Raw genomic sequence first — 12,555 nt, forward strand, 5'->3', positions numbered from 1 at the left:
GAGGGATAGCATGGAAAGCTTTATTTTATGTACCAGGGCAATGATGTGGGTACTGGATGAGTGAAAGCCCTAACTGACACAACAGTCTGTGGGTGAGGAGATGCGGTGTCATCTGTTGGACCAAGAAGTGCATCTGGGAGGGGAAGAAACCCAGGTTTTAGCTAAAAAAGCCCTTTTTCAGGTCTGGAAGCTGGGCTAAATGCTGGCTCACTCTGGAGCGGGTGGTATCTACTAATTCTACCCTGCCAGTCCCTCTTCTTATGAACTTGTACAGTCCCTCTTTGAAGCCACAGCTACTGCTATCGTTTGATACATTCCATGAATTAGTGCCCATATTTTGGCTGTGATGCCATATAGGTGCAAGCCCTGCTGGAAGGAAGCATCATACATTCTGACTGTCATCACGAGCTGCTTTTCCCGTGGCATTTCCTCCGCAGCTCTGAGAGCCGAACCGGTGTGTGAGTGGATAAAACTTTCATGTATGTATCAGTTCCTGCTGGCACAGGTCGGCCGAGGGGAAGGGGTCAGTCCCGAGTCCCGCGGGGATGTTTAAGCCAAGCGTGAGCACCGGCCAGCTGAGGAGGGCATCAGAGGATTGCCCTCAGAGGGACACCTTGTGTGAGGGACACCCAAACTGGGGGTGCTGCTCCCCGCCTCGAGCGCGCGGGCTGCGGGGCCCGGTGAGCCCCGGGGCAGGCCCGTGGCGTCCCTCCGGTTTGCCGGCCGGGTTGTGAGGGAGCCGGGGGCTGCCCGAAGAGTGGCACACCTTGCCCGCACTAAAGATGGCCGCACCCTCCCCTTGGGCTCCGTCGGGGCGAAGCCAAACAGTCCCTTCGCTGCCAGAAACAACCATGGCTGCCCAGTCACCGCCCCCACCGCCCTCACTCAATATGGCGCCGGCGGCGGCCTCAGGCGCGCTCTCGCCAGCAGCCAATATGGCGGGCGGAAGGCGCGTGCGGCGGGGCCAAGATGGCGGCGGTCACCATGAGGCTGCCAGCGGTCCGCGCCCCTCTGGATTCCAGCGCGCCCCGGGGCGGCGAGAAGCACCTGGTGGCACCGGGGGACACGATCACCACGGACACGGGATATATGAGGTGCGGGCAGCGGCGGAGGCGAGGCGGCGGCGGGGTGGCGCGGCTTCGGGCTGTCCTTAGGTGGCCGCTGTGTCTCCGCAGGGGCCACGGTACTTATGTGGAGGACGAGAAGCTGATCGCCTCGGTGGCCGGCGTGGTAGAGAGGGTGAACAAGCTGGTGTGTGTCAGGGCGCTGAAGGCCAGGTGAGCGCGGCCGCGGCGGGTGCGGGGCCTGGCTGGGCAGGGTGAGGTGTGTGACCGCCGCTCTCTGTCCCAGGTACAACGGCGAGATCGGTGACATCGTGGTCGGGAGGATTACGGAGGTAAAGTCCCGTGATTGCCGCGGTGCCGAGGAGGAGGGTGGTCGTGGCTCCATCCGACTCTAAGCGCCCTCCTGGGATCCTAAAACATTGATACACATCAGTGTCCCCGCGCAGGGTACTGGGAGCGTGTTGATTTTAACCATGATGAGGCTCGGAGAAGCCACAAGAGCTGTCCCCTCTTGCAGCTTGGTGAGCTGCAGCTCCCATTCAATTTTTGAGTGTGTATCCATAAGTTTGGGTGGTTTTTTCCCCCTTAGGTTCAGCAGAAGCGATGGAAAGTGGAAACAAATTCCAGGCTGGATTCAGTCCTGTTACTATCATCTATAAATTTACCTGGTGGGGAGCTGGTGAGTGTAGCTGGTTGTTTTGCATGGCATCCTAAGGTCTCCCACAATCAGCTACTGATGTAACTTTTCTTGTGATGTTTCAGAGAAGGAAATCAGCAGAAGATGAGCTTGCAATGAGGGACTACCTGCAAGAAGGGGATCTCATCAGCGTATCCTTTTGCTGCTCCCATTGACAGATGAGCCAAGAGCATGGGAAGAACAGGGAGAGCTTGGCTGGCCTGGCTGGGGGTGAGAGCTATGGTGGGGTGGCACTGGGAAGCCTTAGGGACCCTGTTTCCTTAAGTGGCACCGACAGGCAGAGGTTCAGTCTATATTTGCTGATGGGGCTGTATCACTGCACACCCGGAGCCTGAAGTACGGGAAGGTGAGTTATTCCAAAGGCCTTGATCCTGGGTTAGTTCTGCACCACCTGACTTGTATAAGGCCTTTTGGTGGCTTTTTTAAGAAAAAAGCTCTGGAGTAGAGAAGGACGTTGTTATAACCCATTCCTGCAGGACGGGAAGACTCTCAGCATGAGAGCACCAGGTAGAGGTGGTGTCCTTGAGTTGCCCTTTGATCCACTGCTTCCCCTGACTGCAGTTTCAGCCTGCTAGATCTATTTTCCCCACTAACCACTTGGGAATTAAATCCTGGGGAGAGATCTCCTCACTCCTCTTCAACTGGCTGTTGCCCCTGTGACTTGTTCCTCTCCCCAGGGCTCTATTTTAGGCTTTGTGCAGTTGGCATTTATCTCTGGTTTTGTGCATTGAAATAAGCCAAGGGGCTGTTGGAGCGTAGGCTGCAGTTTGGGATTACCAGACCGAGGGTATTAGCACTTAAAAGATGAAAGGAAAGTGTGCTTATTGCACAAAGGGTGAAGGACAGTGATTGGATTACCAGGGAAAGTGTTCTGCTAAATTGGGCCACTGACTCCTCATTTTTCTGCAGGGATGGTTGATGTGTAGTTACAATCAAGATATTATTAACATTCATGCTAAGCACTTAGAGTATTCTTCATCTTCAAAGGGATGCATTAGCTAATCCTCCCAGCACTCCCAGAGGCAGACAGGTTTTATATTCACTGTTTCACAGGAAAAGATGTTAAAACAGAGTTGTTCCTAGGCCAGGAATGGAGTGAGTGTGTGTCAGTGACTTGGTGTTATCTGTGGTGGCTCATGATGTCTCTCATGCTGAGCCTCATGGTCTGTTCTCCAGCTTGGCCAGGGTGTGCTGGTTCAGGTCTCTCCCTCTCTTGTGAAACGCCAGAAGACTCATTTCCACGACCTGCCCTGTGGTGCATCCGTGATCCTCGGCAACAATGGCTTCATCTGGATCTACCCAACTCCGGAGCAGAAGGATGACGAGGCTGGAGGCTACACCGCCAACTTGGAGGTGAGTGTTCAGGAAGGTGAGCCTTCTTCTACCAGTGATGGTTTTCAGTCTGACAAATTCAGAGGCATGTGCGTAACCTGAGAGTCTCAGGATCTTGTAGGTTCACAGGAAGGCTTTTTTACTTATTTCCCTCTGCATTCATCCCTTTTCCTCTGTCCTTCCTCAGCCAGTTCCCTTGTCTGACCGGGAGGTGATCTCACGGCTCCGAAACTGCATCGTGGCTCTGGTTACTCACAAGATGATGCTCTTTGACACCAGCATCCTGTATTGCTATGAAGCATCCCTTCCTCATCAGGTATAGGAACCAGTAGTGTTTATTCCACACTGAGGGGAGGGAACAGAAAGGCTGCATCAGTTGCTGCTGAAGTCAGTTTCCTTTCAGCTTACCAAAACATCCTGTAGTAAGTGACAGTACAAACTCTCACCTTCTACATAACGTAAGTTGCCTTGCACAATTTCAGGGATAATTTGAAGGGTTCTGCCTCTGGCAAAGTCTAGCTATTCCTACAGAGAGATCAGTCCCTTTTTTGATAGATGTTGTGTATCCCTTGCTGGGATTATGGACCCTTAATTCCTGCGAAGACAGTGTTAAATTTGGTATTGTATGAGGGTACAGTGCATTTTATGAAGCAATGAAAAAGTAAATGTCATGTATTGTACAGAGTGCAGTCTCATGTCTGTATCCACTGCTGGAAGGCTGCCTCCAGCAGCCTTTGACCTCTTGCTGTACAGCTTTTCACTGTGATTCCTGCCAGCACAATCATGGGCAATTCTCTTCCCATAAATAAATGAGATCTGAATCGTCTTCCGCTCTCATTCTCAATGAGGTGTTCATTTGAACTATTACTGTGTTTAAATCATTTCTGCCCTTCCCAAATACAGTGTGTGTCCTTGAAGGAAGAGAGGAGGGTTAGTAGCCTCTTTTTTGATTTCCTCTGGTCTCTGTAAGAATTCCCAACTGGCAAAGTTAATTTTGCCTTGGACCTTCTGCCATAGGTCTTTTTTCACCACAACCCTCTAAAGTTCCTTGCTGGTCACTGCCATGTGTCAGGGAGCTTTGTTTCCCCACAGAGTGCAAAAACAGCAGTTGATTCCTGGTGCTCATATTGCTCTTCTTTCCACTGCAGATCAAGGACATCCTGAAACCAGAAGTGACAGAGGAGATCATTCTGGAAGCTCGACAGAGGTTGCTGGATTTGGAAGGATAGAGCATATGGCCAGAAGCAGTCATTTGAAATCCCAGCATGGCAGCTTTGAGTCTCAGTATTATATGTTTTTTCAGTGTTCTAGTTCCCAACATTCATTCCACACTTCAGAAACCACTGAAATTCCTCACTATTAGGATATCTCCTGTGTCCTTTTAATACAAAGTAGTACTTAAGTACAATGGCCTTTTAATGCAACGGCCTGAAAAATTGATATCTGACCTTTATAAAGATGCAGATGCAACTGGGACATGTCTCCTAGCACCTGTTGCTGTATCTAGTGCCCCAGAACTTTGTGCAGAATGACAGAGAGGAAGGGATATGTTTTGTAATGTTTCTCTCTCCCCAGAAGGTGATTTGGATTTTAATTTACTTGTGATACACATCTGCCAGTCTGTCCCCTGACTGAGAGCCCTCATTTTTCCAGGCACATGTGTTTAGAGAACAGGAGTATCCACACCCTTGCTAACCACAGTTTGGGTCTGGCTGTTCATGGCTTGAATATCTCAGGGGTATGAGATGGGATGTGGCTGTTGCTGTCCATATGAGCCAGGAGCTGTGAACATACAGTGTCCTGGTTTGTGTTATCCTGCTGGTCTTTTTTTTTTTTTAATGCCTCTTCTGAGGAGGCACCAATATGATTTTGTATTAAGTATTTTACATTTCAATAAATTTTTTGAAACAAATCAGTCCTTCAGCAGTGTGTGCATTAGCTTGTTTTCAGTCTAGCTTGAGAGCTGTGGTTGGCTCAAGTTTCCTTGTGCCAGGACACTTGGAATGGTTACACTGTCTTATCTCCCCTTCAGCTGCTGCCCTTCATCCCAGCAGGATCTGACCTTCGTCTTCAGCCCTTACAGGTTCATCTGTAAGGATTCCTGGTGTTCACAGTGCCTTTCCAAGCATTGCCTCCCTGCAGGATGCCTTGGAGAGGTGAGTCAAGCAGAGGTGACTCAAGTGACAGTGGTTAGAGGTGGACATTTTGAGCCAGGTGTTGGCAGGCAGTCAGTCACGTTCTCTGTCAGAATGTGATGCTTTCTCTGGAGAATCCTCTCAGCTCCAGGTGCTATATTGGAGCTGTTTTATTATATATGTTTTCTATGTGTATTGCAAATCTATCCTTGTACCGCAGCACTGTAATTCTTAGAAAGGATGATGAAACATCTGCCCCAATTGTTCCTGAATCCAATTGCACGTTACAAGTTCACACTCTCGCCTCAGGCACAAGGGAAAATTCTTTGCTGTGTGTTTTCCTGGGAAGTAGAAATTCCTTTTGTTGCTGTCCCTCCAGCTCGGGCTGCTTTCCCTGTGGTCTCGAGCAGGCACTAGATGGCACCTTTGGATCGTGTTTGTGGCACTTCCCTTCGCCAGCAGCTCCGCCTCGCTGCCCTGCCAAACAGCAGGGCCTGGATGGCTGCCACCAGCGCTGCTGCCCAAATCCTGAAGCATAACGGGGCTAAGGACAAGCAAGGACATGGCTAATCCGTTCTCTTGCTGCACAGCTGCCCGTGCTGCCTCTGAAAATAGTACTGAACTTGCTGGGGGTATCGCTGGAATGTTCCAGATGTGACCTGGGAATTGTTGAGTTTTAAGAGGATTTCCTAGTAAGTGTTGAAACAATCACATCCTCAAGATGACTGGGGAGAATTGAAAACCAAGGCTTAATGGTGACAATTTCAGGTCTCATGAGGCTTCTGGTGGCCACATAACACATACCTGCATGGACAAAACGGGTTCAAAAAGGCTAAAAAAGCTTTAACAGTCTGCATCTATTACTTAGAAAAGTACTTTTCTTTCCCCCCCGACCCTTACCCAAGTGCTGTAGTTTAGCAGCTTATTACCACAGGGGGAGATTCAGGGATTTCTGCTAAAAAAACAGCTCAAGGTCTGGACTGCTGCAGCTCTGAGCTTTCAGATTCCTCCTCCTTGCTGCAGGGTCCCTGATATTTTGACATTAACGATGTGTTAAATGGGGGAAGCATGTGACTCACTCAGTTCTCTTATTCCTGAATACTTCTGGTTTTAAACCCAAGAAGAAAACCATCTGGTGAGGTTTGGTTGTGGATCTCTCTGATGGGAGAGAACCAAAGGTCTCAGCATTTTTCCCTGTGACCATGCACATTCAGCCAGTGCTGTTCCAAGACCTAAATTCTGTAACAAGGCTTCAGCAAGGTCATTGCTGGCTGTTCCTGCAACTGCATCCAGCACAGCTCTGCAAACCAACAGGTAACAACAAACCAGCAACAGCAGTGTCCCTGTAAATTCTTCAAACAGTCTGTGGGATTTTGCTGGAAAAAATCTTCTAAGCAGGAAGGGTGAAAAGGAAGAAACTATGGCTTCTCTGGTTTAAGAAAAAAACCCCAAAACAGTAGTTGAAAGCAGGATGAGAAAAACCTAGTGAGTGTTCATTTTTATACGAGGAACTAAAAGGCCCATGCAGGCATTAAAACAGCTCAGACCAACCCGATTTCTTTGTTCACCAGTGTCTGACACTGTTTGTAAAGCAGCTGTAGCACCTCCTGTGCTGCTTACTCCAGGGCTGATACATGGTGCAGTTGTACTCAGAAGTGGAGTTGGTAACTAGTTCCCTTGCTGGTGAGTGTTGCCTGTAGGAACGAGAGCACATCACTCATCTGCAAAAAGAATTTTCTTGTTTCTTGGTGCCAGTGCTCATGCACTAATAGGAAGAATTCCTTTACTCCTAGGAATAACCACTGAGATTTAAAATTTGTGCTAATGGGTTATTAATCCAATTACTGCTGCTTATTGCATTACTTCTGTACCATCCGTGCAGAGTTTTGCTGTTCAGCTGAGAGTGGTACAAATAAAAAGCTTTGCACAGACCTGAGAAGAGACTGGAATCCCACTGAGATTAGAGACATCTTGAAATGGTTCTCAGGTTCCTAAGGACTGTTAATTAACATGCTAAGTTTTATTATTTGGAGAAGAGGTTGAAGCTTTTAAGATATTGTTATGGAGAAAACGTCACTGCAACTGTTGGGTGAGAAACCACACTTAATGGGAGGTAAACAGAAAAGTACTGAAGTATCTCTTAGGAAAAAAATAAATGGTAGGATGTATGCGGGTTTGATTGAAAAAACACTCTAGCTTTTTTTTTTTTTAACTTATTCTGTATTCCTACAACTTTTCTGTCTGTGTCTTCTCTAACAATTTCTGAATTTACTGGGCAACTTCCAAGTTTAACATGAGAGTCATGTTCACAAGAACTGGCAGCAGGGTTGGGAGCAGAAAATGTAATACCCTTCAGGAAGGGGAAGAAGGCAGGTATCTCACTATGACATTTGGGAGTGACCAGCTGACTCATCTGCCTGTGTATTGTCCCACATTAACTACAGCAGTGCTCTGGGAAACAGGAAATGCTTTTGGAGAAACTGCTGAGTGGAGAGGCTGGAAATTGCTGGCAAAGAACCTGTCCCACTTTGCTGCCTACAATTGCACAGCATCAGAAGGAAAAGCTGCCTGTTGGCCTGAATGATAAACTCATCTGGTTTGTTAAATAAAAAGTGCATTCATCTGCACAGTTCTGTGATTCTGTGAGGTCTTGCATATTTGCAATTACTTTTGCTTAATTTGGTGAAGGTTTTTCTGACTATTGTGGACCCACGGTTCTCTTCTGGAGTTTACTCTGCTTCAGCACTGCTGTGGTAGGAAAGATTATCCAGGATGCTCCATTCACACCCAGAAGAGAGTGACTTTTTCTGTGAAGAATGGTTGGTATTGGGTTTTGCAACAAATTTCTCTTGGGCTGCTTGGCCTGTGCTGACAGCTTCATTTCCTCACTTTCCTTCAATCCATGGGAGCAGAGTGGGGGTTATATCACCTTGGTGAGAAGCTGATCTCTGTTACTGAGATAAACCTGGAGAAATTCTGCAGAGTTCAAGAGATGTGACCCTGGATTTGTCTCAGCACAATGTACCAGAATTTCTCTCTCCTGTGTGGGTGTGTGTGCAGCACAACCAGCCACAATACCTGCAAATTGAGCCATTGATGGAGAAATCCAATAGAAATGGTTTGAGCTCAGTCTCCTGACTAAGAATCAGTGATGTAGCAGCAGCCTGGCACAGCAGAGATGGAGGATCCCACAGGGCTGTATGAAGTGCTACATTTTGGATGCTATTGTTAGAAGATGAAAAATTCAGGTCTGCCAGAGACCTTGAATATGGCATAGGAGACACAGAGTGTGTTTGGATTTGTCACAAGGGAGGAGTCAGTATAAACAAGCTGCTCTGTGTCCAGATGGTTTCCCTAAGCAGGAGGCTACAGCACAGAATTGCAATTGTGTGTTCTCCTGTTGTCGAGTGGGAGCAACCACAGACCTTTGACCAAAACACCCTGACCTCAAGCTGCTGCCTTGACCTTCTTCTATCCCCAAGGTGAACTGGAGAATGTATGAAAAACTAAATATCTTCAGCATCATGGTCTGCTCTTCAGCTCAGGGAACTCTCAGTGCCTGCCGAAGAATTCAGGGGTTTAACTCCATCTTTGTACCAAATGGTGCACAAAAATAGATCAATAAAATATTTTTTCAATTGTCACTGGCCTCTATAGCTGGTTTTGGTATCAAGTTCTGTGTATGCTGAGAGCATTCATAAAGAAGTGAAGTCCTTCGTGCAAGCAAAGGGTGACAGATTCCTGGCTGTGCACACAGCTGATCCACTAATCTCTTCTTCCCTGCCATCTCTGCAAGCATCCAGTCAGAGCTGGCCAGAGGCTCTGAGACCCCTGCAGTCAGATCTGCAGCCCTTCTAAAGAGGTGAAGGATTTCACATGAGCTTTTTGAGGCCTTTTCACAGTTTTTATTCACAAAATCACAGATTAATTGAGGTTGGAAGGGACCTCTGGAGATCAATGCAGGATCACCTGGAGCAGGTGACAAAGGAAGGTGCCCAGGTGGGTTTGGAATGTCTCCAGAGTGGGAGACTCCACGCCCTCCCTGGGCACCTGTTCCAGAGCTCTGCCACCCTCAACCTAAAGAAGTTCTTCCTCATGTTGAGGGGAAACTTTTTGTCTTTTAGTTTATGGCCATTGCTCCTCATCCTGTCACCGGGCACTGAAGAGAGTCTGACACCATCCTCAGACTCAGCGGGGAGATATTTCCATGGATTGCTGAGATCCCCCCTCAGCCTCCCCTTCTCCAGACATACCCGGCCCAGCTCCCGCAGTGTCTCCTCATCAGAGAGGTGCTGCAGCCCCCAGATCCTCCCTGTGGCCTCCGCAGGACCCTCTCCAGCAGCTCCTTGCCCATCCCGTCCTGAGGAGCCCAGCACTGGGCACAGCACTCCAGATGTGCCTCACCAGGGCCGAGTGAAGGGAGGATCCCCCACTCGCCCTGCCGGCCACGCTCCTCACAGGCTTCTCCCCGCCCGGCCGGTCCGTGAGGGGGAGCGGGGCCGGGATCGGGCAGCGCGGGGCGGGAGGCGGGGGCGGTGGAGGAGGAGGGGCCGGAAGGGGATGTGACCGCCCGCCCGCCGGCCCGGGGGTTCCGGGATCTCCCTCGCCGCCTCCGCCGCCCCCCGCCAGTCCCGCAGCTCCGGGGTACCCGCGGCCCCTCGCCCCGCTCCGCCCGCCCGGCCCCGCTCCCGCCGCCCGCCCGCCCGGGGATGCGGCCGGCGCGGTCCCCCCCGCCTGCCCTGGCCCGGCTGCTGGGCAGGAACCGGCCTCCCGGAGCTCCCCGGCCTCGCTGCTCCGCTCCCAGCTCCGCCTGAAGCAGCGGGCACGGGGCGCCGGCCCGGCCGCCCCAGCGCTGCTCCGACGCCGCCATGGCCCCGCCGGGCCCCCCGGCCCCGAGGTAGCGGCGGTGGAAGGAGCCGAAGCCCGGTGACCGAGGAGCCCCCGTCCCATCCCCCAAGGAGCGTACGGAGCTCGCCCGGAGCTGCTCCTGCTTCGCCTGGAGGGCTGACATGGTTCCACTGCACCTGACCCTGCTGGACTTCAGCGATACTTGAAGCCAAATCCGTGGCTTTTTGGCCTTTGCTAACTCAATGCTATGCAAAAGAAAAGGAGGAAAAAAAAAAGAAACCTTGACACTAGTTGTGGTGGGAATGGCTGTTTCCTGCCCTGGGTGAGCCCACGTGTGGTTTCTTGCTTGTGAGATGAACTAATTCTCCTTTACCCGGTGGAAGACACACTACATATGGCAACCTGAAACTTAGGTAATGCTTGGTCATTCCTGAGCGATTAGAACTTCTACTCCTTTGTTGTTTTGGGTTTTTTTGGTTTTGGTTTTTGTTTTTTTTTTCATAAAGACACCTAAGGAACCTTGTTGCTGTCTTCAGGAGCATTGGAGGAATTTGTCTTAATTCACCTCAAGTGACTTTATCCCCACTGTGAGTGCGGCCAGTGCACTCCCCTGAATACCTTCTCCTTCAAAACTCCTTCCCAGCCTGGAAGATCAGGGATCACAGGCTTCTTCGAAAACTTCTCATCCTGGGAAAGGCTGCCCATAGTTACTTTATGGGGCAACAGCCTGGAAAAGTTCTTGGGGACCAAAGGAGGCCAAGTCTGCCTGCCCTGCACTTCATCAAAGGAGCAGGGAAGAAGGAGTCATCGAGGCATGCGGGCCCACACTGCAATGTCTTTGTGGAACATGGTGAGAAGTTTCTATTGGTATTTGGTTGAATTTTGGTTTGCTGAGCTAGCTGCAATATGGATTTATTCAAGACCATGGAGCAGATACAGACATGTACTTTATGGAAGTCTTGTTTTCTTTCTTGCAGTCTTGCTGCTTAATGCAAATCTTCCGTGATTGTTTATTAAGAAAATAATTGGGTCAGATTTCAAGCAATCTGAGGAGAGGTTATTGTACACTTAAAGGTGAAATGCAAAGGAAGTAACTTCTTAACATTGTAAAAGTTTCTCATTTCTGCCTTGGTTATGTTCTGGTTTGCAGTCTGGGAAAGTGTCTGATCCTTTTTTAGTACAGACCAGCCTCTGTCAGTGGTGATGCTGTGGTCAGGGACAGGTATTCTTTAATTATCTTTTCCGAAGGGACTTTGCTACTTGGAAGAGAAAAAAAAACCCCAAAGCCCTTATTTTGGAAAGTTTATGCACTTTCTGCTGTTGTGAAAAGAGTTTATTGGTGCATTTGGAACACCTTTGCTTGGTGGTTTCTCAAAGCTGGTTAAACCTTCGTCCTGTGCTGTGATGGATTGAAGTGCTTAAGGCCAAAAGTGTGGGGTAGAGCAACCCTGTCACTTGCTGGGCTTCTGCAAAGTATGGGGGGAGTTCAGAGTCTCAGGAAAGAAGCCAGATGAAAGTCTCAGTAGGACTCAGAGGTAGCTTTGGTGTCTGCATCAAATTCTTCATTAAACAACAAAAACCAAACCAACAAACCCCAAAACCAAAGAAACTAAACTAAAGGCATTTCTACAGAAGTGAGGTGCAGAAATGCATTGTTGTGCTTAAACTCTTTGGAGTAATCCTTGTTTTTGCGCAACACTTTAAAAATTCTAATGTTCTTTGAGATGACGTGCTGCTGGCCGCTGTGGTTGGCTGGAGAATGTGATTTTGACAAAGCTTCTGCAACCGTTTTGTCATATAGAGGAAGTTTATCTATGAACAAAACAAAATTACATCTGTAATCTTCATATAACTAAAAATTGATATATTTGCTTTGTCTGAGAACACAGTCTAGTTAGAGGAAAAGTTTTGATTTGGTCTTTCTTTCTAAGGGCTTTGATTTCAAACTTTTTCTCATTCTGTGTTTTTAGAAGGGCCCAAGAAATTCTCTGCAGTGTTCAACATACACACAGAGATCCCGTGTTTGGTACTGCTCTGCTGAAATACTGTTTTGGGTTGCTTCAGTGTTTTATTTTCCCATACAATGTTTCTGCACTGAAGAAACTTGAGGTAATTAAGGGAAGGTTAGAGAATATCAGGGCTAACTTGGCCCTCTGATGTTAAACTTGCTGCTGGATTTTTCCTTGCTTTCTGTCCTGTGATATGCCCACTTCTTCGCCCCCAGTTTGTTTCCTGCTTTTACTGCTTTGGACAGAATTTCAAGGTCAGATGAGACACAGCCAGACCACTTGCTGCAAGCAATACAATAGTCTTAGTCCCTTTGGTGTTTTGCTGCAGCAGAAAAGCCAGAAACGTTCCTTTTTGATCATCTAACAGCAATAAGCAGATGGTAACTTCTTGCCAATGTGACCTGAGGTCAGCAGATCCCAACACATTCAGGAGGAAAAATGGCATCTCTAATGTCCCTGTGCCATATGTC

At 48.8% G+C, this 12,555-nt stretch overlaps 2 protein-coding genes and 1 long non-coding RNA gene across 3 annotated transcripts in view; 2 read left to right on the top strand and 1 right to left on the bottom strand.

Moving 5' to 3' along the window:
- Positions 1-71: 71 nt before the first annotated feature.
- Positions 72-5,005, top strand: EXOSC2 (exosome component 2). Its single transcript, XM_086857826.1, has 9 exons — positions 72-1,094; positions 1,176-1,277; positions 1,351-1,396; positions 1,654-1,743; positions 1,827-1,892; positions 2,039-2,107; positions 2,938-3,114; positions 3,281-3,409; positions 4,242-5,005. Exons 1-9 carry the CDS (start codon positions 970-972, stop codon positions 4,320-4,322), a joined length of 885 nt encoding a protein of 294 aa, XP_086713952.1. The 5' UTR covers positions 72-969; the 3' UTR covers positions 4,323-5,005.
- LOC147649701 (uncharacterized) lies at positions 4,961-9,713 on the bottom strand. The gene is made up of 2 exons (XR_015278106.1): positions 9,482-9,713; positions 4,961-6,032 (listed from the first exon to the last, which is right to left on the bottom strand). It is a non-coding gene; the product is annotated as an uncharacterized LOC147649701 (long non-coding RNA).
- Positions 9,714-9,950: 237 nt separating this feature from the next.
- The window catches only part of ABL1 (ABL proto-oncogene 1, non-receptor tyrosine kinase), a 77,503-nt gene continuing 74,898 nt past the window's right edge, over positions 9,951-12,555 (top strand). The window contains exon 1 of the mRNA XM_023938201.2: positions 9,951-10,926. Within this exon, the coding sequence (XP_023793969.1) occupies positions 10,791-10,926 (136 nt within the window). The 5' untranslated portion in view covers positions 9,951-10,790. The remainder of the gene's footprint in view (positions 10,927-12,555) is intronic.

The sequence above is a fragment of the Cyanistes caeruleus genome, chromosome 20 (assembly GCF_971803275.1).
Source record: "Cyanistes caeruleus chromosome 20, bCyaCae1.hap1.1, whole genome shotgun sequence".
In the NCBI taxonomy this organism is placed as follows: Eukaryota; Metazoa; Chordata; class Aves; order Passeriformes; family Paridae; genus Cyanistes; species Cyanistes caeruleus.